Source organism: Pristiophorus japonicus, chromosome 12, assembly GCF_044704955.1.
Source record: "Pristiophorus japonicus isolate sPriJap1 chromosome 12, sPriJap1.hap1, whole genome shotgun sequence".
NCBI lineage: Eukaryota > Metazoa > Chordata > Chondrichthyes > Pristiophoridae > Pristiophorus > Pristiophorus japonicus.
Genome location: NC_091988.1, coordinates 8,288,805 through 8,312,343, shown reverse-complemented (window position 1 = coordinate 8,312,343; position 23,539 = coordinate 8,288,805). Strand labels below are relative to the sequence as shown.

Here is a 23,539-nt window from a genome sequence, read left to right as displayed (position 1 = left end):
GCAAGTGCAATATTTTGAATTATTTTCCAGATGCACCATACTGTTAATTCGATGAAAACCATTGATTTGACCAACGTCTTGTTATAGCATAGAAGCGAGAAACACCAGTTTAGCCTTGCAAAAAAAATAGATCAGGCACCTTAACACCTACATTTCCAACTGTCTTTCAACATCAATAGGTTGTAAATTTCAATCAAGGCCATCAGCATGCTATTATTTTTCTTGTATAGGCATCTATCCAAATCTGCTACCTGTCACTTGGACAACATTGATTCAGTTCCATAATCAGATAAAGGAAATATAAGCAATTCTCTGTCAGTGCTAAGATGGTTAGTAGAGATTGCACAAGGTTGAACAATATGTACATGATTTACTCTATGATTAATAAACCCTGATAAACTTACGAGTGACATAATGAGTGATTATGCAGTTCTTCCTCATGGATGGAAAAGTGAAAATTCAAATGTTTCAAAATTTGCATTCTATTTATAAACCATGCATGCAGATTTAAACATTACACATATATTAAAAATATATTTTTAGTGGAAATTACTAAAAGCGCAATAGAACTTTAATACTTCCTAATATGCCATATGAGTTTCCTGTTATCTCCCTCCAGGTTAGACTAGCTGGTTTTTATGGCAAATTCCCTGAAAAGTGATTTCGTATTAACTGCACAGAGTGGTATTGTACTCCTTTCAATAATGAATAAGGGAGATAATTTGACTATTTAGGTTCATGACTGAGGTTATTCTGATGATAACATAAGGTATAAATTTGGGATGATAAATGTTGGTCTCGGAAACATTCATTGATTGACAAATATAATTGAAAATTTTGTAAACTGATGGACTTAAATAACGCATGCAAAATGGGTACTTGACACAAATGCAGTTACTATATTCTAAATTAAAACACAACTTTTACTTTGAAAGTAATCTTTGTTTTTCTAAGTGTATCCAAACTTTACTTTTAAATTAATCCCTGTTTTTCTAAGTATATTCATCGGTTGATATCTCTGGAATTAACATTACAACATTTTTCAAATTCTGCATATAGATTTGCCATATGCAAATTTCCATTCCCTTAATCTCCCTCAGAATCAATGGTAGCAATGCTACATTGTATCAATAAAAATGTATTGTTAATTTTTTGTTTTAACATAGTTTATCCCACTTGTGGCATTAAATGTTAATAAATGTTACATGTAAACTTTATTGTGGTCATGCTACAGATGTGGTCAAAACATCAAAGAGATAGTTCCAGCTATCGGAACTCGGCTTAATGAGTAGGGTGTGCTCATACAGAACATTGAAGCACTGACCACACTTGATCCGCTCCGCTGGGCAGGCCACATTGTTCGCATGCCAGGCACGAGACTCCCAAAGCAAGCGCTCTACTCGGAACTCCTTCACGGCAAGCGAGCCAAAGGTGGGCAGAGGAAACGTTACAGGGACACCCTCAAGGCCTCCCTGATAAAGTGCAACATCCCCACCAACACCTGGGAGTCCCTGGCCAAAGATCGCCCTAAGTGGAGGAAGTGCATCCGGGAGGGTGCTGACCACCTTGAGTCTCATCGCCGAGAGCATGCAGAAATCAAGCGCAGGCAGCGGAAAGAGCGTGCGGCAAACCTGTCCCACCCATCCCTTCCCTCAACGACTATCTGTCTCACCTGTGACAGGGACTGTGGCTCTTGTATTGAACTGTTCAGCCACCTAAGGACTCATTTTAAGAGTGGAAGCAAGTCTTCCTCGATTCCGAGGGACTGCCTATGATGATGATGATGATGATGATGATGATGATGATGATGAATGGAACCCTCAATGCAAAGATTTACATGCTATCAGCTTTCCAACCAGCATTTTAAATGTAACTCTATTTAGCATTCATAAAATGAAAGGAGTTAACAAGCAGCAAATTCATCATAAATGAACAGTTCACATTTTTATGGCTCCCAGAGAATTTTGGATTTTGATCAAACTATGAAGACCTGCCACTGGTTTGAAGTCACTCTCATGGAATTCTGGTCTCAAACTCAAACAACTGAAATGACGTTGTACTGAATTTCATATTGAGTCACGATTCTGCAGAGCTGAGATGACTAAACTGAGAACATAAGAAATAGGACCAGGAGTAGGCCATATGGCCCCTCGAGCCTGCTCTGCCATTTAAAACAATCATGGCTGATCCGATCATGGACTCAGGTCCACTTCCCTGCCCGCTCCCCATAACTCCTTAATCCGTTACCGGTTAAGAAACTGTCTATCTCTGTCTTAAATTTATTCAATGACCCAAAAATTCCTTCTCATCTCAATTTTAAATGGGCGGCCCCTTATTCTAAGATGATGCCCTCGAGTTTGAGTTTCCTCTATCAGTGGAAACATCCTCTGTTTTCATTTTGAACTCATATTAAGACTAGATAAAGAATTGGATTTAATTTCATTTCTGACCATTAATAGTCACCAGTGATGAATTTTTCACTCATTCCTATAGAGCTGGATTAAAATGTTGGTCCCTAGGGAGATACTACAAATAATTTGTGCATTTTCTTGAGACTCTAAGGGCAGAATTGACATTTAAATATTTAAGTGCAAATGTACATTAACTTCCGCTGTGCTTACACATGCTGCATGTTAAGAGTTACCTAGGGTCATTCCCTCAGAAATACGCATTTCATTAAATGCTAACTCATCTGGTTGAAAAGGCAGAAATATCTTCAAGAGACTAATGTAAGTTTCTGACCTTTTAATGTTTTGAGTTTTTCCAGAAAACTGAATCAGTGGCACAGAACCTTCACTGCACCACTCGCAATATGGGGTTCCTCACAGCGACAGCTCCAAAGCCCCTCCTTATTGATAAAGGAACAGCAGCAACTGTTAGTAGGGAAAAATTGGTCTTTTGTTTTCATGTCTCTGACCTGCCCACACCACTAATGGGGAGGAATTCCTTCTCCTAGAGGGTCGTGAATCTTTGGAATTCTCTGCCCCACAGAGCTGTGGAGGCTGGGTCATTGACTCTATTAAAGGTGGAGATAGACAGATTTTTGAACGGTAAGGGAGTGAAGGGTTATGGGGAGCGAGCAGGGAAGTGGAGTTGAGGCCAGGATCAGATCAGCCATGATCTTATTGAATGGTGGATCAGGCTCGAGGGGCCAAATGGCCGACTCCTGCTCCTATTTCTTATGTAAAGAGAGTGATGACATATGGCTGCACAAAGCTATTTCTGCAGCACATGTTGTGGTATATTATCAATTATTCACAATATTGTTAAAGAGCTGCAATTTTTATTCTTTGTTTCTTACAATTTAATCAACCAGCAAATGAAGAAAATACCAGGTAGGTCTGGAGGGAATGTCACTTAACATTTTCAAAAATCTAGTGCAACAAGACAAATTAAATTCTTACTAATTATTTCACTTAATAAGACAACAACATTTTTTAATGCACAGCATGATGGTGGCAATGGCAATTATTCTTCCTCAGTGCCCTCATTCAAGCCACACACTTAATCAATTGCTCTAGCAAATGTTATGTCTGTAATGCACTTATGAATGACTCCACGAGGCAATGTGTTGTACTCAAACTGTAGTGACCTTGGTCCTTTATTCGTAACTCCAGAGTGAGGCACAAGCATTGTGCGCAGCCTTTTATACTGGGCCCTGCATACCTATGCAGGTGACCCTCAGGTCTCCCACCGCAGTGCTCTCTGGTGGACAGCCTCTGCCACAGGGGCAGGAAACCCCGGTCTCCACCAGTTGCACCCTCTAGTGGTGCCAGCATAGTATATACACAGTGTAAACCTTATTGATAATACATCAAGTAACAAGTCTCCATCTTATGCAACTATACAGTGACTACACAGAGAGTATATCTATAGTCTGCATATATAACAGCAAACATTTCACGTTATGTGATACAGTTTACGGTTACAGGCCGTCAGAGCAAGGTGGATAGATCTTGACTACGGCAGGAGTTTGAAACGAGTGATAACGAGTCGCAGCCTGTTTTACATCTCTCCCGATTTTTATCAAATGTAAAATGGGTTTTCACCTCGCTATTACCCCTTTTATGCAATCGCACATGTCATGGTGCAACCGTGTGTGTACAGTGCTGTCAAATTCCTGCGTAGAAATTAGAACGCGAGAAAAGATAATTTGTCACAACCAGTCCACATTGGTCTTTATATCAGAACCTAATATCATTAGCCCACTTTCTTCCTATATCCCATTATCCCTTTTTCCTTCAACCACCCAGCTGTTCTATTTTTAAATGTTGACATGATCTCTGCTTCAATCACAAATTCAAGTCCTAAATATTTTATATTTAATCTTATCTTTATGTCCCTTTCTTCTAGACATCTAAACCACTGGAAACAGTTTGTTTCTATACACTCTGTCCCATCTCTTCATAATGCTCATCATAGGCAGTCCCTCGGAATCAAGGAGGACTTACTTCCACTCTTAAAAGTGAGTTCTTAGGTGGCTGAGCAGTCCAATATGAGAACCACAGTCCCTGTTGTAATGTCCTTACACAATACTATAAATTCACATGAGGCACATTCTGCAGACAAGGTCACTCTATGACCTGAACCTTGATTCACAGGACCAAGAAGTGATGACCCTGTGTGGGACCTCCCTTTATATACCTGGGTGACCAGGTGAGGAGTGTCTCCCACAAGTTCACCCCCTGTGGTCAAGGTGTGCATTTCTTAGGTGTATACAGTGTACAGTGTTGTTATATGAAGGTGACAGTTACATGAAGGTTACATACATGACAACTGTCACAGGTAGGACAGACAGTCATTGAGGGAAAGGGTGGGTGGGACTGGTTTGCCCTGCGCTCTTTCCGCTGCCTGTGCTTGATTTCTGCACGCTCTCGGCGATGAGACTCGAGGTGCTGAATGCTAATGCTAAACACCTGTATCAAATCTCCGTGGAGGCCAGTCTGCAGAAGCTATACACTGAGATTGATTGACCAAGTCTTTCTAAAGCCTGGTAGGGCTTTCGGTGCAAATATTATACTTTTTATCTCTGACTGACAGTTTTTCCCTGCAATTCACAATTGATGATATTTGCATGGACATAGTCGTGGTGAAATTGGTCTTCAGCGGTTACGTAAAACTACAATCAGCAGCCTGATTGGATGGGATGTAAAGCAGGCTACTGATTCGCTGTTGTCCATTTTGCACTAGTGCTGAAGGCCAAATTCACTAATTATTTAAATATAATCAACTTGAGGCAAGTCTCCAATACAGTTAGAGTTAACACTCTGCTGGAAGATGGATAAAACCCTGTTCACAGCACCAGAAAAGAGATGATGATTAAAAAACGTGGACATTGTATGATTGCATTAGGCTATTATTGCAGACTGAACTACAGGATTCCATTCTGAAGATCCTAAAAGGAAGTGAGCGTATGCTTCTTCACGATATCTTTTGTTTTAGAGTCATGCGGCAGAAAATTCGGCACAGGGTGGCAATAGCCGGGAGGTGGGTCTTCCTAGGCCAGGTACAGAAGTCCAGTGTCACGAGCTATAATTCGCTGACCGCTGCCCCGACAGGAACAGCAGCGCAAAACCTCGCGCTGCAGTTGCTGTCGAGGCCAGGACCGGGACGCAAAGGGACGTGAATTTTCCCGTGCTAAACGGAGGGATGCATAGCGCTGGCGGGAGACAGGGCCCTCCCCTTACCTTAAAGGGGAGGGCCAAGCTGCCGCCTCTGCCGGGGGGAGAAGGGGCAATTTGCCACACCACCAGCGGAGCGACATCGCGGCACGGACCCCGCGATCTGCATCGAAGAAGGTCACGACCGGTAAGTCGGCCATTTTTTTATTTTTCACCACCGGACCTCCCCATTCAATTTTCACCTCGCGTGCAGCCCACAGCCCGGTACGTGCCCAGTGACGTTGTTGTGGGCATTGCCCTTGGCAGCTTCACGAGGCGGCACCGAATTTTCGCTCCGGTGCGAAAATGGGTCACTGCGTATGTGATGACGTTATCATTGCCTTCGCAGTGGCCCGGGCACTATTGATTAGTGCTGCCGCTAAACTCCCGCGCAATTTCACAGGAGTTGGCAGTGACGTCGGGCGAAAAGTCAGTTGATGGCACCCCCTGAATTTTTCCCCCATGATATCAAATAGCAAAAATGTACTTGGAATTGTGCTGCACCATGTAATTAGCCTCCAGTGCGCCAGTGCAGACTTCGATCACCTGAGGAAAAGAATGTTTGAAAACCAGGCCCTCAAAATTGCCACCAAGCTCATGGTCTACAGGGCTGTAGTAAAACCCGCCCTCCTGCATGGCTTAGAGACATGGACCATGGACAGTAGATAACTCAGGTCACTGGAGAAATACCACCAACGTTGTCTCTGCAAGATCCTACAAATCCCCTGGGAGGACAGACGCACCAACATTTGCGTCCTCGACCAGGCCAACATCCCCAGCATTGAAGCACTGACCACACTTGATCAGCTCCGCTGGGCAGGCCACATCGTCCGCATGCCAGACACGAGACTCCCAAACATAACAGGGGTGTTGCAGTTTTTCAGGGAGGCTTTGAGGGTGTCCCTGTAACCTTTCCTCTGCCCACCTTTGGCTCAACTCGGAACTCCTTCACGGCAAACGAGCCAAAGATGGGCAGAGGAAACGTTACAGGGACACCCTCAAAGCCTCCCTGATAAAGTGCAACATCCCTGTTATATATGTAACCCCTTGCAACCTGAAGTACACTATCACCCGAGGGCCTACCTGTTGGAGTCCCAAGGGATCCCAGCATCCCGTGGGAGCACGGTATATAAGCAGGCCACCCACGAGGTATCTGCTATCTGGAGTCTTATTAAAGGGGCTAAGGTCACACTTACTCATTGTACACAGTACTCAGTTTCATCCTTTGTTATGAACGCATCAATCCTGACCGACACCTGGGCGTCCCTGGCCAAAGACCACCCTGAGTGGAGGAAATGCATTCGGGAGGGCGCTGAGCACATCGAGTCTCATCGCTGAGAGCATGCAGAAATCAAGTGCAGGCAGCGGAAAGAGCGTGCGGCAAACCTGTCCCACCCACCCCTTCCCTCAACGACTATCTGTCCCACCTGTGACAGGGACTGTGGCTCTTCCATTGGACTGTTCAGCCACCTAAGGACTCATTTTAGAGTGGAAGCAAGTCTTCCTCGATTCCGAGGGACTGCCTATGATGAGGATGATACATCATGTAATTAACGATAAGTAACTGCATTGAAGGGCAAATCACAACATTAATGTCAGTTGCTTCTTAGTACACTCTGTACATTGTTGCTTTAGTGTGTGTGAATTCCAGAATTTCTTCAGCGAAACCAACTTAAGGAATATGTATTTATTCATTCTGTGCCCTTGTCAATGACCTGCTATATATCAAAATGCCTCATCAAATCAATGCTGAGAATTGGATATGAACACAGACATGAGTCCATTGACTGGATAATTGCTGCTTTTCTGACATATTTACAGCTGATGCTTCTATTCTTTTCACTGTTCCTGCACCATTTTGTGTCAAATTTAAACTTAACTTAGTACTTTAAAAGTTTGAAAAAAATTAACATTGACAAAATGAATAGCAGCGTTAGGATTTACTGCAATGCCACCATTGTTGTGTATCTGTAAAGCATGCACTCCCATGTTCCACCACCAGGGAGCGCATCCCCTGAAGTCCCAAGGGATCCCAGCATCCCTTGGGAGCACTGTATATGAACCATCCCTAAGGTCTGTTCCTCACTCTGGAGTGTCTTAATAAAGACTGAGGTCACTGTTACTTTAACCTCCCTGTGTGCAGTCTCATCTGTGTTAGGAACACAATAACTGGCGACGAGAATACGAATCCAACGCAAAGATGCAGCAAATAGTGGGCATCCTGGAGAAGTTCTCGGAGGATGAGGACTGGGAAGCCTATGTCGAACGGCTAGACCAGTACTTTGTAGCCAACGAGCTGGACGGAGAAGGAAGCACTCCAAAAAGGAGAGCGGTCCTCCTCACGGTCTGCGGGGCACCGACCTACAGCCTCATGAAGAATCTTCTGGCTCCAGTGAAACCCACAGATAAGTCGTATGAGGAGCTGTGTACACTGGTTCAGGAGCATCTTAACCCGAGGGAGAGCGCGCTGATGGCAAGGTATCGGTTCTACACGTGCCAGCGATCTGAAGGTCAGGAAGTGGCGAGCTACGTCGCCGAGCTAAGGCGACTTGCAGGACAATGTGAGTTTGATGGCTACCTGGAGCAAATGTTCAGAGACTTTTTTGTACTGGGCATTGGCCACGAGACCATCCTATGAAAACCTTTGACTGTAGAGACACCGACCCTCAGTAAGACCATTGCGTTAGCACAGGCGTTTATGTCCACCAGTGATAACACCAAACAAATCTCTCAGCACACAAGTGCTCGCAATGTTCATAAATTAACTGGAACTGTGTTTGCGAGCAGAAATGTACAGGACAGAAACCACGAGTCTTCAACTGCCAGCAGGCCTCAGGTGACCCAGATGACTCAGAGTCCGCAACAAAGGATGAAAGCAAGGCAATTCACACCTTGTTGGCATTGTGGAGGCTTCCATTCAGCCTATTCTGCCGCTTCAAATGGTATGTTTGCAAGAGCTGTGGAACAATGGGGCGCCTCCAATGAGCTTGCACACATTTGCGACGAAATTTCCACCTATAGCTAGCCATGGAACTGGACACTGGCGCGAGCCAATCCATCATGAGTAAAAAGATGTTTGAGAGACTGTGGTGCAACAAGGTACTCAGACCAGCCCTGAGCCCCATCCACACGAAACTGAGAATGTACACCAAAGAGCTCATCGCTGTCCTGGGCAGCGCCATGGCCAATGTCACCAACAAGGGCACGGTGCACAAACTGCCACTCTGGATTGTCCCAGGTGATGGCCCCGCACTGCTTGGAAGGAGTTAGCTGGGCAAAATCTGCTGTAACTGGATGACATCCGAGCGCTATCACATGTCGATGAGGCCTCATGTACCCAGGTTCTGAACAAATTTCCTTCCCTTTTTGAGCCAGGCATTGGAAACTTTTCTGGGGCGAAGGTGCGGATCCAGTTGGTCCCAGAGACATGACCCATTCACCACAAGGCGCGAGCATGATGAGGGAGAGATTGGAAATCGAGGTGGACAGGCTGCAATGCGAGGGCATCATCTCCCCAGTGGAATTCAGCGAATGGGCCAACCCGATTGTTCCAGTACTCAAAAGTGATGGCACGGTCAGGATTTGCGGCAATTATAAAGTAACTATTAATCGTTCCTCACTACAGGACCAATACCCGCTACCGAAGGCAGACAACCTATTTGCGACACTGGCAGGAGGCAAGATGTTCACCAAGCTCGACCTGACTTCGGCCTACATGATGCAGGAGCTGGAGGAGTCTTCGAAGGGCCTCACCTGCATCAACATGCACAAGGGACTGTTCATCTACAACAGATGCCCGTTTGGAATTCGGTCGGCTGCAGCGATCTTCTCGAGAAACATGGAGAGCCAACTCAAGTCGGTACCACGCATGGTGGTCTTTCAGGACAACATATTGGTCACGGGTCGGGACACCGTCGAGCACCTACAAAACCTGGAGGAGGTCCTCCAGCGACTGGATCGCGTAGGGCTGCGACTGAAGAGGTCGAAATGCGTCTTCATGGCAGCAGAAGTGGAATTTTTGGGGAGAAAGATCGCGGCAGATGGCATTCGGCCCACAGACACCAAGACAGAGGCTATCAAGAATGCGCCCAGACCACAGAACGTCACGGAGCTGCGGATACCCCCGGACTCCTCAACTATTCTGGTAACTTTATACCGGGGTTAAGCACCCTCTTAGAGCCCCTACATGTGTTATTGCGTAAAGGTGAGAACTGGGTATGGGGAAAAAAACAATTAATTGCTATTGAGAAAGCCAGAAACATTTTATGCTCCAACAAGCTGCTTGTATTGTATAACCCGTGTAAAAGACTTGTGCTAGCATATGATGCGTCGTTGTACGGAGTCGGGTGTGTATTACAACAAGCTAACGTTGCGAGGAAGTTGCAGCCTGTCGCCTATGCTTCCAGGAGCTTGTCTAAGGCCGAGAGAGCCAACAGCATAATTGAGAAAGAGGCATTAGCGTGTGTGTTCAGGGTTAAGAAAATGCATCAGTACCTATTTGGCCTCAAATTTGAGCTGGAAACCGATTACAAGCCCCTCATATCCCTGTTCGCTGAAAACAAGGGGATAAATACTAATGCCTCAGCCCGCATACAAAGGTGGGCACTCGCGCTATCAGCGTATAACTATACTTTCCGCCATAGTCCAGGCACCGAGAACTGTGCGGATGATTTCAGTTGGCTACCATTGCCCACCACGGGGGTGGAAATGGCGCAGCCTGCAAACTTGTTGATGGTGGCGCAGCCCGCAGACTTGTTGATGGTCATGGAAGCATTTGAAAATGATAAATCACCTATCACGGCCCACCAGATTAGGATTTGGACCAGCTAAGATCCTCTGCTCTCCCTAGTAAAAAAAACTGTGTACTGCATGGGAGCTGGGCCAGCATCCCTGTTGTAAGAGCTAATCAAGCCGTTCCAGCGGCGAAAGGACGAGCTGTCCACTCAGTCAGACTGCCTGTTGTGGGGTAACCACGTAGTGCTACCCAAAAAGGGCAGGGAGACGTTTATCTCGGATCTCCACAGCACACACCTGGGTATAGTAATGATGAAAGCGATAGCCAGATCCCACGTGTGGTGGCCTGGTATCGACTCTGGCTTAGAGTCCTGTGTATGGCAATGCAGCGTGTGTGCTCAGTTGAGCAACACGCCCAAAGAGGCACCACTAAGTTTGTGGTCCTGGCCCTCCAGACCATGGTCGAGGATCCATGTCGACTATATGGGCCTGTTTTTCGGTAAAATGTTCCTGGTGGTGGTGGATGCTTTTTCAAAATGGATTGAATGTGAAATAATGTCGGGAAGCACCGTCACCGCCACCATTGAAAGCCTGAGGGCCATGTTTGCCACCCACGGCCTGCCTGACATACTGGCCAGTGACAACGGGCCATGTTTCACCAGTGCCGAATTTAAAGAATTCATGACCCGCAATGGGATCAAACATGTCACCTCGGCCCCGTTTAAACCAGCCTCCAATGGGCAGGCAGAGTGGGCAGTACAAACCATCAAGCAGAGCCTTAAACGAGTCAGAGAAGGCTCACTCCAAACCCGCCGGTCCTGAGTACTGCTCAGCTACTGCACGAGACCCCACTCGCTCACAGGGGTGCCCCCGGCTGAGCTATTCATGAAAAGGACACTTCAAACCAGACTCTCGCTGGTTCACCCCAACCTGCATGATCAGGTAGAGAGCAGGCGGCAGCAACAAAATGTAAATGATGGTCGCGCCACTGTGTCACGGGAAATTGATCTGAATGACCCTGTGTATGTGCTAAACTATGGACATGGTCCCAAGTGGATCGCGGGCACGGTGATAGCTAAAGAAGGGAGTAGGATGTTTGTCGTCAAACTAGACAATGGACAAATTTGCAGAAAGCACCTGGACCAAACGAGGCTGCGGTTCACAGACTGCCCTGAACAACCCACAGCAGACACCACCTTTTTCGAGCCCACAACACACACCCAAAGGATCAACGACACCACGCCGGACCAGAAAATCAAACTCATCACGCCCAACAGCCCAGCAAGGCCAGGCTCACCTAGCAACCCTGCAGGTCCAACAACACTCCAGCCCAGCGAGGGCACAGCCAACACATCAGAACAGACATTTGTACCGAGGCGGTCCGCCAGGGAAAGAAAAGCTCCCGACCGCCTCACCTTGTAAATAGTTTTCACTTTGACTTCTGGGGGGAGTGATGTTGTGTATCTGTAAAGCATGCACTCCCATGTTCCGCCACCAGGGAGCGCATCCCCTGAAGTCCCAAGGGATCGCAGCATCCTTTGGGAGCACTGTATATAAGGCCTGTTCCTCACTCTGGAGTGTCTTAATAAAGACTGAGGTCACTGTTACTTTAACCTCCCTGTGTGCAGTCTCATCTGTGTTAGGAACACAATAACCTTCATTTTAAAGCCCTGTTTTAATTTAACCTGCTAAACTTGATGTAATTTTGCTAAGTAGCATCTAATCTCAAATTTAATGTGCCTCAGCCTCAGGTCAAAGCAGTTAGACTAATATGACCAATCTGCGTACAATATCCACATCCATCATCATCATAGGCGGTCCCGCGAAACGAGGATGACTTGCTTCCACGCCTAAATAGGATGAGTTCACAGGTGTTTCGATGAAGGACCTAATATTCCGGATCCAGAATTACATCCTGAAGGATGAAAGATGCCTGTGGGTGGATTTTTTAAACGTGCGTGTTGACCGTTGTACACCAGCCACCACACGGGCTTGACAGAGCTAGGTCTTGGTCCAGTGGCAAGGGTTAACCAGGACGACTGGAGACCTGCTCTGCTGCACGGACCTAGTGCGCGCTCACATATCGCACAGTGTGGGCTGGGCCCGTGCTGCCCCTGAGCCCCTGAGCCCCTGGGCCACTGGTCCTGAACCCACGCCTCCCCCGGGCCCCAATCACGTTGCTCTACAGTCTTTCGCCGCTCCTTCGCCCCGACCTCGCCGCTCCTGCTGTAGCAGCCCACGCTCCAATCACCGCCCTGGACTTTGATGACCTCACTCTTCGCTGCATTCGCCCTCCTGCACCAGCTTGCACTGCTCCCTGGAGTGGCCTCCATGCTGCTCCCAGGGCTACCACAGGTGTGGCGGCCCGGGAACAGCATGGAGTCATGCCATTCAGGGAGCAGCGCGAGCTGATGCAATATCCATATATGGATTCAATGACGCAATTCCTGAAGCTGGAAATCAGTCTGAGTTTATCCTTACCAATTCTAAATACTGCATATCAAAATTTCTTTTTTGTGGCTAGCCTTATTTTGATAGCCTTACTTAATTTCTTGTCCAATATTGTGACATGAAATTGCATCACTGTCAAAACTTATCATTGCTTTGCAAAAATGTAATTGAATCAGTGACGCACAAAATTATTCCAACATTTTGATGTACTGCTGGTCCAGTTGTTCTCTCTTCCCAGAATGAAGTTAGTATTTATTGAAAATATATCGATAAACAAAATATTGGCTGGGCTAAATTGCCACAGAATATTAGAGTACCATGACATCACCATCATCATGGATGGTCCCTCGAACGAGGATGACTTGCTTCCACGAGAGTTCACAGATGTTTCAATGAAGGACCTAATATTCCAGTCCTGAACTCCAATTGAGGGGGTGGAAGATGCCTTTGCGTGGATTTTTTTAACGTGGGGTGACCGTTGCACACCAGCCACCACACGGGTTTGACAGAGCTAGGTCTTGGTCCAGTAGCAAGGGTTAACCAGGATGACTGGAGACCAGCTCTGCTGCACGGACCGAGTGTGCACACATATCGCACAGTGTGGGCTGGGCCCTGTGCTGCCCCTGGGCCCTCGGCTCTTCTGGGCCCCGTACCCTCATTCACCGCACCTCCCCCATGATGTTTGTTATGCAGCCTCAATGGATGCAGTTCCATGCGGAACACAATTTCCGATTTCACTGGCTGACTCGCTTCTTCTTCCGATGAAAAAGGTGTCTCTTCTCGTTTCTTCTCTCCGTCACAATACGGAGGGTTCAATTCTTGTCGGGGCGAAGCAGCGAGGCAGCTGAATAGCAGTAGCCAGGTTTGTGATTCTAATTCTTCACACGGTTTCTGATCTTAAACAAAAACCATAAAAATGCCTGAAAGACACAGCAGATCAGTCAGCATCTGTGTAGAGAACACTTGACCTTTCGGGCCCTTGCTCTTCTTTGCAGCTCTGAAGAAGGGTAAAAGAGCTCAAAATGTTGACTGTTTTCTCCATGGATGCTGTGTGTTTCTTACAGGAGATGGAGTATAAAAGCAGGGAAGTTTTGCTACAGTTATACAGGGTATTGGTGAGGCCACACCTGGAGTACTGCGTGCAGTTTTGGTTTCCATATTTAAGAAAGGATATACTTGCTTTGGAGGCAGTTCAGAGAAGGTTCACTCGGTTGATCCCGGGGATGAGGGGGTTGACTTATGAGGAAAGGTTGAGTAGGTTGGGCCTCTACTCATTGGAATTCAGAAGAATGAGAGGTGATCTTATCAAAACGTGTAAAATTATGCAGGGGCTTGACAAGGTGGATGCAGAGAGGATGTTTCCATTGGTGGGGGAGACTAGAACTAGGGGACATGATCTTAGAATAAGGGGCCGCCCATTTAAAACAGAGATGAGGAGGAATTGCTTCTCAGAGGGTTGTAAATCTGTGGAATTCGCTGCCTCAGAGAGCTGTGGAAGCCGGGACATTGAATAAATTTAAGACAGAGATAGACAATTTCTTAACCGAAAAGGATTAAGGAGTTATGGGGAGCGGGCGTGGGAGTGGAGCTGAGTCCATGATCGGATCATTCATGATCGTATTAAATGGCGGAGCAGGCTCAAGGGGCCGTATGGCCTACTCCTGCTCCTATTTCTTATGTTCTTATGTTTCTCTTTTTGTTTCGGATTTGCTGTATTGTGTTTTTTATTTTTATAGATTCAGATCTCAACTGGAGCCAGATACTCCCCAGTGACTGAGAATTCCAGGAGCCATGCAACCAGGCCACTCTCACATGATACAAAAGCGGATGCAGCTCAGGAACAGGGTGGAGGCCCCGACCTGTGAGAGACCATCAGCGGCAGGTCGGAGCCATAAAAGATGCAGCGGCCTGGGAGCAGCGTGGAGGCCACTACAACACACAGCACGAGCTGGTGCAGGAGGGCAACGGCAGCAAAGAGTGACGTCATCAAGGTCCAGGTCGCTGATTGGAGCGTGGGCAGGTACAGCAGGAGCGGCGAGGTCGGGGCGAAGGAGTGGCGAGAGACTATGGAGCGATGTGATCGGGGCCCGGGAGAGGCACAAATTCGGGGCCAGGGACCCAGGGGCAGCACGGGCCCAGCCCACACTGCGATATGTGTGTGCACTAGGTCCATGCAGCAGAGCTGGTCTCCAGTCATCCTGGTTAACCCTTGCCACTGGACCAAGACCTAGCTCTGTCGAGCCCCGTGTGGTGCCTGGTGTGCAACGGCCACCACACGTTAAAAAAATCCACGCACAGGCACCTTCCACCCTTCAGGATGTAATTCGGGATCTGGAATATTAGGTCCATCATTGAAACACCTGTGAACTCATCCCTTTTTGGTGTGGAAGCAAGTCATCCTCGCTTCGAGGGACTGCCTATGATGATGACGGACTGCCTATGATGATGATGCGGGATGATGTAATGGAATGATATGGTATGGCAGGCGGACTGAAAGCTAAGAGACGATAATTAGTGACTTCATCAGATAAGTGAGCAGCAGTTTCTTTGCTTACCCTCCTCGGCTGAATATACGGTGATCACTGAGCTGTATGGGCCTTCGCCTTTGTTATTGTAGACTCCGACTTTTACTTCGTAGGGAGAGAATGGTGGCACACTTTCATTTCGGAACACATATCTTGCTGAGTCTGCTGAGGTTACTGCTGCCTTCATCCAACTTGTTGTTCCAAGGGGTCGAAAAGCTACAACATACCCAAAGCCTTCACCATTTTGTAACTCTTCAGGCACAGGCTGAAAGTGAAAACAAACATGAAAAAATTACCACAAAGAAAGAGCAACAACCTAGATTTGTATTGCACCTTTACGATAATGAAACATAAAGAATGAGAGGTGATCTTATCGAAAGGTATAAGATTATGAGGGGGCTTGACAAGGTGGATGCAGAGAGGATGTTTCCACTGATGGGGGAGACTCGAACTAGAGGGCATGATCTTAGAATAACTGAGATGGGGAGGAATTTCTTCTTCTCAGAGGGTTGTAAATCTGTAGAATACGCTGCCTCAGAGAGCTGTGGAATCTGGGTCATTGAATAAATTTAAGACAGAGATGAACAGTTTCTTAACCGATAAGGGGATAAGGGGTTATGGGGAGTGGGCAGGGAAGTAGACCTGAGTCCATGATCGGATCAGCCATGATCTTATTGAATGGAAGAGCAGGCTCGAGGGGCTGTATGGCCTACTCCTGCTCCTATTTCTTATGTTCTTATGTAAACATCACAAGGTGCTTCATATGGAAGAGAACAAAGTGAAAGAAATTGGGCGAGGTAACAAAATGCATGATTAACAACCACCGAATTTCAATTATCTGACTCGAGACTCAAATTTTCCAGAGGCACAAAATTGCTCATTTCCTCCCAATCTGCCATGTATTGATCAAGCTTATTGTATGGGGCTCCACAATGATCGTGCACCATTTTGGAACCAGCAAGCAGATCAATACAAGAGCAAGGTATTAGAACGCTTTCAAAAAGCTTTGCAGATCTGCAGCTTAACCTTTTTCACCACTTTCAGCCAAATCACCATGCGAGAGTGAGAAACAGCTTTAAAAGTATTCCTGATAATTCTTCTGATGACTTTACATTATTCAAATGTTATTGTACTGAGTAACTCACGATCCTGAAATAATCAGGGAGAACCAAAAAACAGGGGAGAGTGAAAATACTTAATTTTGTTTTAAGTTTATATAATTGACTACAGCAATAAAAAATGCGTCTTGAAACTTTGAAGAGTCTAGATAAGGGTTATAAGCTAAATCATTTTTTCGACAGTGCACTTTAACGCTTACCATAATTGATGCACCTATATTCAATGATGATGGAATGATGCAGTCCTGTTATATTACCTGTGTTCTTTGGAGCTTTCAGTGATCGGAGACAAATTTAGTTATCTTGCATTTAAATAGTCATGGTCGCAACCACACAATATGCTATTTGAATATTAGCAGGTCTGCAGAGATGAGAAAATCCACAGAGAATATATAGTCTCAGACCAGGATTTAAAGGTTAAGTGTGCTTTCTGCACCTTGGACATTATTATAATCGCTGAAGCATTATGTCAAGGTATGTTGCACTTCAATTTTCAGTAGGATACCTCTTAATATTTAACTGCGTGTAATTTAAAACTGAATTCATTATACCTAGTTATAATCCAGACGGCATTTGAAATAATTAGGAAAGATCATTTGCATTTACAGTTTAGGATCAATGCGACAGATATTCTGTATCTAACTTTCTGTTTCGGAGCTGCAGGCACACAATTTGGGGGCATAAACATATGTATAACTCCTCCATGCATGAATGTGTATCAGGGCCATGCTTTTTTGCTGTAGGTAAATGAAGCAAATCCTATAATCAAGTTTGTGTTGCGTACAATTTGCTTGCACTGTACTGAGGAGAAAACAGACCCAGGATGTTTGGGTTTGTCTTCCTTTTGATCATTACTGTGCAAACATAGTGATGATTTTCAATTTAAAGGGCTTCTCCCAGAATATTTACAGCACGGAGAGGTGAAATGTATTATTTTTACAGTGAAATCGCAGGTTGTTCATGAGTTCCTACATCAGGTCTGTGCTCTGAGAGATACATCAAGTCCTGGCTGAAATTGAACTTTTTGTTGGCAGTTGGAGCAGCGCGAGTCCGGGGTTGGTGAGGCGAGAGGCTTGTGCAGCTACAGGGAGAAGGCAAAAAAGAAACAGAAAGGTGACGTCATAGCCAAAGGGGTTAATTGATTGGCTGGTGATTGGTGAGTAGTTTTTCTTTCTTTTCTTTAACAGTGAGTAAACTTTAACATTATTGTTGCCTATCTAAAGGTTAAGTCATGGCAGAAGAGCTCGGTCGCGTGTTATGCTCCTCCTGTACCATGTGGGAACTTAGGAATGGCTCCAGTGTCCCTGACGGCTACGTGTGCAGGAAGTGTATCTACCTCCAGCTCCTGATGGTCCGCATTGCAGAGTTGGAGCTGAGGGTGGATTCACTCTGGAGCATCCACGATGCTGAGAATGACGTGAGTAGCACGTGTAGCGAGTTGGTCATACCACAAGAGAAGGGTCCACAGCCAGAAAGGGAATGGAAGACCAGCAGGAAGAGCAGTGCAAAGAAGGTAGTGCAAGGGTCCCCTGTGGTCATCCCCCTGCAAAACAGATACACTGCTTTGAGTACTGTTGAGGGAGATGACTCATCAGGGGAGGGCAGCAGCAGCCAAGTTCATGGCACCATGGCTGGCTCTGTTGCACAGGAGGGCAGGAAAAAGAGTGGGAGAGCGATAGTGATTGGGGATTCGATTGTTAGGGGAATAGATAGGCGTTTCTGCGGCCGCAACCGAGACTCCAGGATAGTATGTTGCCTCCCTGGTGCAAGGGTCAAGGATGTCTCGGAGCGGGTGCAGGACATTCTAAAAAAGGAGGGAGAACAGCCAGTTGTCGTGGTGCATATTGGTACCAACGACATAGGTAAAAAAAGGGATGAGGTCCTACGAAACGAATTTAAGGAGCTAGGAGCTAAATTAAAAAGTAGGACCTCAAAAGTAGTAATCTCGGGATTGCTACCAGTACCACGTGCTAGTCAGAGTAGGAATCGCAGGATAGCGCAGATGAATACGTGGCTTGAGCAGTGGTGCAGCAGGGAAGGATTCAAATTCCTGGGGCATTGGAACCGGTTCTGGGGGAGGTGGGACCAGTACAAACCGGACGGTCTGCACCTGGGCAGGACCGGAACCAATGTCCTAGGGGGATTGTTTGCTAGTACTGTTGGGGAGGAGTTAAACTAATATGGTAGGGGAATGGGAACCAATGGAGGGAGACAGAGGGAAACAAAAAGGAGATAAAAGCAAAAAACAGAAAGGAGATGAGAAAAAGTGGAGGGCAGAGAAACCCAAGGCAAAGAACAAAAAGGGCCACTGTACAACAAAATTCTAAAAGGACAAAGGGTGTTAAAAAAACAAGCCTGAAGGCTTTGTGTCTTAATGCAAGGAGTATCCGTAATAAGGTGGATGAATTAACTGTGCAAATAGATGTTAACAAATATGATGTGATTGGGATTACGGAGACGTGGCTCCAGGATGATCAGGGCTGGGAACTCAACATCCAGGGGTATTCAACATTCAGGAAGGATAGAATAAAAGGAAAAGGAGGTGGGGTAGCATTGCTGGTTAAAGAGGAGATTAATACAATAATTAGGACTGACATTAGCTTGAATGATGTGGAATCTATATGGGTAGAGCTGCAGAACACCAAAGGGCAAAAAACATTAGTGGGAGTTGCATACAGACCTCCAAACAGTAGTAGTGATGTTGGGGAGGGCATCAAACAGGAAATTATGGGTGCATGCAATAAGGGTGCAGCAGTTATAATGGGTGACTTTAATATGCACATAGATTGAGCTAACCAAACTGGAAGCAATACGGTGGAAGAGGATTTCCTGGAGTGCATAAGGGATGGATTTCTAGACCAATATGTCGAGGAACCAACTAGAGAGAAGGCCATCCTAGACTGTGTCTTGTGTAATGAGAGAGGATTAATTAGCAATCTCGTTGTGCGAGGCCCCTTGGGGAAGAGTGACTATAACATGGTGGAATTCTGCATTAGGATGGAGAATGAAACAGTTAATTCAGAGACCATGGTCCAGAACTTAAAGAAGGGTAACTTTGAAGGTATGAGGCGTGAATTGGCTAGGATTGATTGGCGAATGATACTTGAGGGGTTGATTGTGAATGGGCAATGGCAGACATTTAGAGACCGCATGGATGAACTACAACAATTGTACATTCCTGTCTGGCATAAAAATAAAAAAGCGAAGGTGGCTCAACCGTGGCTATCAAGGGAAATCAGGGATAGTATTAAAGCCAAGGAAGTGGCATACAAATTGGCCAGAAATAGCAGCGAACCCGGAGACTGGGAGAAATTTAGAACTCAGCAGAGGAGGACAAAGGGTTTGATTAGGGCAGGGAAAATGGAGTACGAGAAGAAGCTTGCAGGGAACATTAAGACGGATTGCAAAAGTTTCTATCGATATGTAAAGAGAAAAAGGTTAGTAAAGACAAACGTAGGTCCCCTGAAGTCAAAATCAGGGGAAGTCATAACGGGGAACAAAGAAATGGCGGACCAATTGAACAAGTACTTTGGTTCGGTATTCACTAAGGAGGACACTAACAACATTCCGGATATAAGAAGGGTCAGAGGGTCTAGTAAGGAGGAGGAACTGAGGGAAATCCTTATTAGTCGGGAAATTGTGTTGGGGAAATTGATGGAATTGAAGGCCGATAAATCTCCAGGGCCTGATGGACTGTATCCCAGAGTATTTAAGGAGGTGGCCTTGGAAATAGCGGATGCATTGACAGTCATTTTCCAACATTCCATTGACTCTGGATCAGTTCCTATCGAGTGGAGGGTAGCCAATGTAACCCCACTTTTTAAAAAAGGAGGGAGAGAGAAAACAGGGAATTATAGACCGGTCAGCCTGACATCGGTAGTGGGTAAGATGATGGAATCAATTATTAAGGATGTCATAGCAGCGCATTTGGAAAGAGGTGACATGATAGGTCCAAGTCAGCATGGATTTGTGAAAGAGAAATCATGTTTGACAAATCTTCTGGAATTTTTTGAGGATGTTTCCAGTAGAGTGGACAAGGGAGAACCATTTGATGTGGTATATTTGGACTTTCAGAAGGCTTTCGACAAGGTTCCACATAAGAGATTAATGTGCAAAGTTAAAGCACATGGGATTGGGGTTAGTGTGCTGACATGGATTGAGAAATGGTTGTCAGACAGGAAGCAAAGAGTAGGAGTAAATGGGTACTTTTCAGAATGGCAGGCAGTGACTAGTGGGGTACCGCAAGGTTCTGTGCTGGGGCCCCAGCTGTTTACAATGTATATTAATGATTTAGACGAGGGGATTAAATGTAGTATCTCCAAATTTGCGGATGACACTAAGTTAGGTGACAGTGTGAGCTGCGAGGAGGATGCTATGAGGCTGCATAGCGACTTGGATAGGTTAGGTGAGTGGGCAAATGCATGGCAGATGAAGTATAATATGGATAAATGTGAGGTTGTCCACTTTGGTGGTAAAAACAGAGAGACAGACTATTATCTGAATGGTGACAGATTAGGAAAAGGGGAGTTGCAACGAGATCTGGGTGTCATGGTACATCAGTCATTGAAGGTTGGCTTGCAGGTACAGCAGGCGGTTAAGAAAGCAAATGGCATGTTGGCCTTCATAGCGAGGGGATTTGAGTACAGGGGCATGGAGGTGTTGCTACAGTTGTACAGGGCCTTGGTGAGGCCACACCTGGAGTATTGTGTACACTTTTGGTCTCCTAACCTGAGGAAGGACATTCTTGTTATTGAGGGAGTGCAGCGAAGGTTCACCAAACTGATTCCCGGGATGGCGGGACTGACCTATCAAGAAAGACTGAATCAACTGGGCTTGTATTCACTGGAGTTCAGAAAAATGAGAGGGGACCTTATAGAAACGTTTAAAATTCTGACGGGTTTAGACAGGTTAGATGCAGGAAGAATGTTCCCAATGTTGGGGAAGTCCAGAACGAGGGGTCACAGTCTAAGGATAAGGGGTAAGGCATTTAGGACCGAGTTGAGGAGAAACTTCTTCACCCAGAGAGTGGTGAACCTGTGGAATTCTCTACCACAGAAAGTTGTTGAGGCCAATTCACTAAATATATTCAAAAAGGAGTTAGATGTAGTCCTTACTACTAAGAGGATCAAGGGGTATGGCGAGAAAGCAGGAATGGGGTACTGAATTTGCATGTTCAGCCATGAACTCATTGAATGGCGGTGCAGGCTAGAAGGGCCGAATGGCCTACTCCTGCACCTATTTTCTATGTTTCTATGTTTCTATGTTTTTAGCTGCAGTGAATTTCCGGGATTGGCATCCAGCAATAGGCTGCCTGAAGATCGTCCTGCCACTATGTCGAAGGTCTTGTGAACCCAGGCCGGTCCCCAAGCAGGCTGCTTCGCATAAGGACACATGTGAGAGTCAACATCTCAGGCACAAAACACGCCCTCAGCAATTTTATTGACAAAATATTGAGGGGACGACTTTAAGGATGAGCGGGATTGGTGCAGCTGGGGATCCGTCCAGCCCACCGCAGTGTGAGGCTCAGGAGATTCCAGCTCCCGGGGATCATGTACATGATCAGCATTGATCTCCTGTCCGAACCCGTGGCCAGCAGGCAGGGTGGAATTTCGGGTGTGCTGGGATCCCGAGTGGACGCTCCCTGGCACTAAGGTAAGTGTTTGGGAGGGGTTGGGGGCCAGACAGGCTGGCGGCGGGGGGGGTAGGTGGGGGGTGGGGTGGCTGGGGCAGGGGGTAGCGGGTTCAACTTCCCTCCAGAGCTTCTGGGTGAGTGTCTGTAATTGAAATTGAGATGAATGACAGAAAAGAACAGATAGGAAACAATTAATTTCCATTAGGATCAGTGATTGTGTTTCTGTTTTCAACATAATTGGCACCAACTGAATTTTATTGCGTTCAGTTCGGATCCCCACGCATGGTAAAGGATACTGGGGATTTGAAGAGGCTGCAGAGGAGAGTGACCAGGAGACAAGTTGGTTATGAGATTCCAAAAATTAGGGTAATTGATTTTGGAGAAACAGAGATGTTGAGCCGATATGATTGATTTTTAAAAAAATGGTTGAAGGGATTAAATACCATCGAGTTGAATAGGTTATTTGGAATGGAGAGAGATGTAGGTTGAGCCTCTGCTCATTAGAATTCAGAAGAATGAGAGGTGATCTTATCGAAATGTATAAGATTATGAGGGGGCTTGACAATGTGGATGCAAAGAGGATGTTTCCACTGATGGGGGAGACTAGAACTAGAGGGCATGATCTTAGAATAAGGGGCCGCCCATTTAAAACTGAGACGAGGAGAAATTTCTTCTCTCAGAGGGTTGTAAATCTGTGGAATTCGCTGCCTCAGAGAGCTGTGGAAGCTGGCTCATTGAATAAATTTAAGACAGAGATGGACACCGATAAGGGAAAAAGGGGTTATGGGGAGCGGGCAGGGAAGTGGAGCTGAGTCCATGATCAGACCAGCCATGATCTTATAAAATGGCAGAGCAGGCTCGAGGGACCATATGGCCTACTCCTGCTCCTATTTCTTATGTTCTTATGTGCTTATGACAAAAGCTTAGATCTATAAAAGTTGTTGGTAATGAGTTTGGCTGGATGCCTGGTAGTATATTTTTAAGAGCTATTTGCCCACTGGAAGAAACTGCCAAGGTATGTGGTAAGTATAAAGTCACCATCGTCCTTTGAAAGAGGACTTGATAAATTCTTGAGAAAAGGGTATTTCCAGATACTGGAGGCAAATTGTTCACTGGTTGAGAATGTAATATCACGGGCTACTGCACTCTTCAGCTTGCTCAATTGCTTGAGAGAGTTGGAGAGGAATGTCCCAGAGATTTCCCTGAATTGACCACAGTTTTTGCTCTTTTATTGGCCTTTCCAAGAAGACAACATTGCTTGGATATAAATGGATGGTCTGACAGGTTGCACTATTAACTGGATGGCATGGGCTCAATGGGGCTTTTACTGGCCTTCTTTCTGAATGCTTGTGTGTAAAATATGGAGCTGGGTTTAGGATCATTGGGCAAAATTAAATGTTATCATTATCCAGTATTTTT

General features: G+C 45.9%; 1 protein-coding gene across 3 annotated transcripts in view; it reads right to left on the bottom strand.

Moving 5' to 3' along the window:
- Positions 1 to 23,539, bottom strand: part of LOC139277132 (contactin-4-like) — a 1,961,053-nt gene that overhangs the window by 205,097 nt on the left and 1,732,417 nt on the right. For 2 of the 3 annotated variants that reach the window (XM_070895154.1, XM_070895155.1), the window contains exon 18: positions 15,401 to 15,635. The exons of the other annotated variant lie outside the window; for it this stretch is intronic. In XM_070895154.1, coding sequence (XP_070751255.1) covers positions 15,401 to 15,635 — 235 coding nt within the window. The remainder of the gene's footprint in view (positions 1 to 15,400; positions 15,636 to 23,539) is intronic. 3 annotated transcript variants of the gene reach the window in all.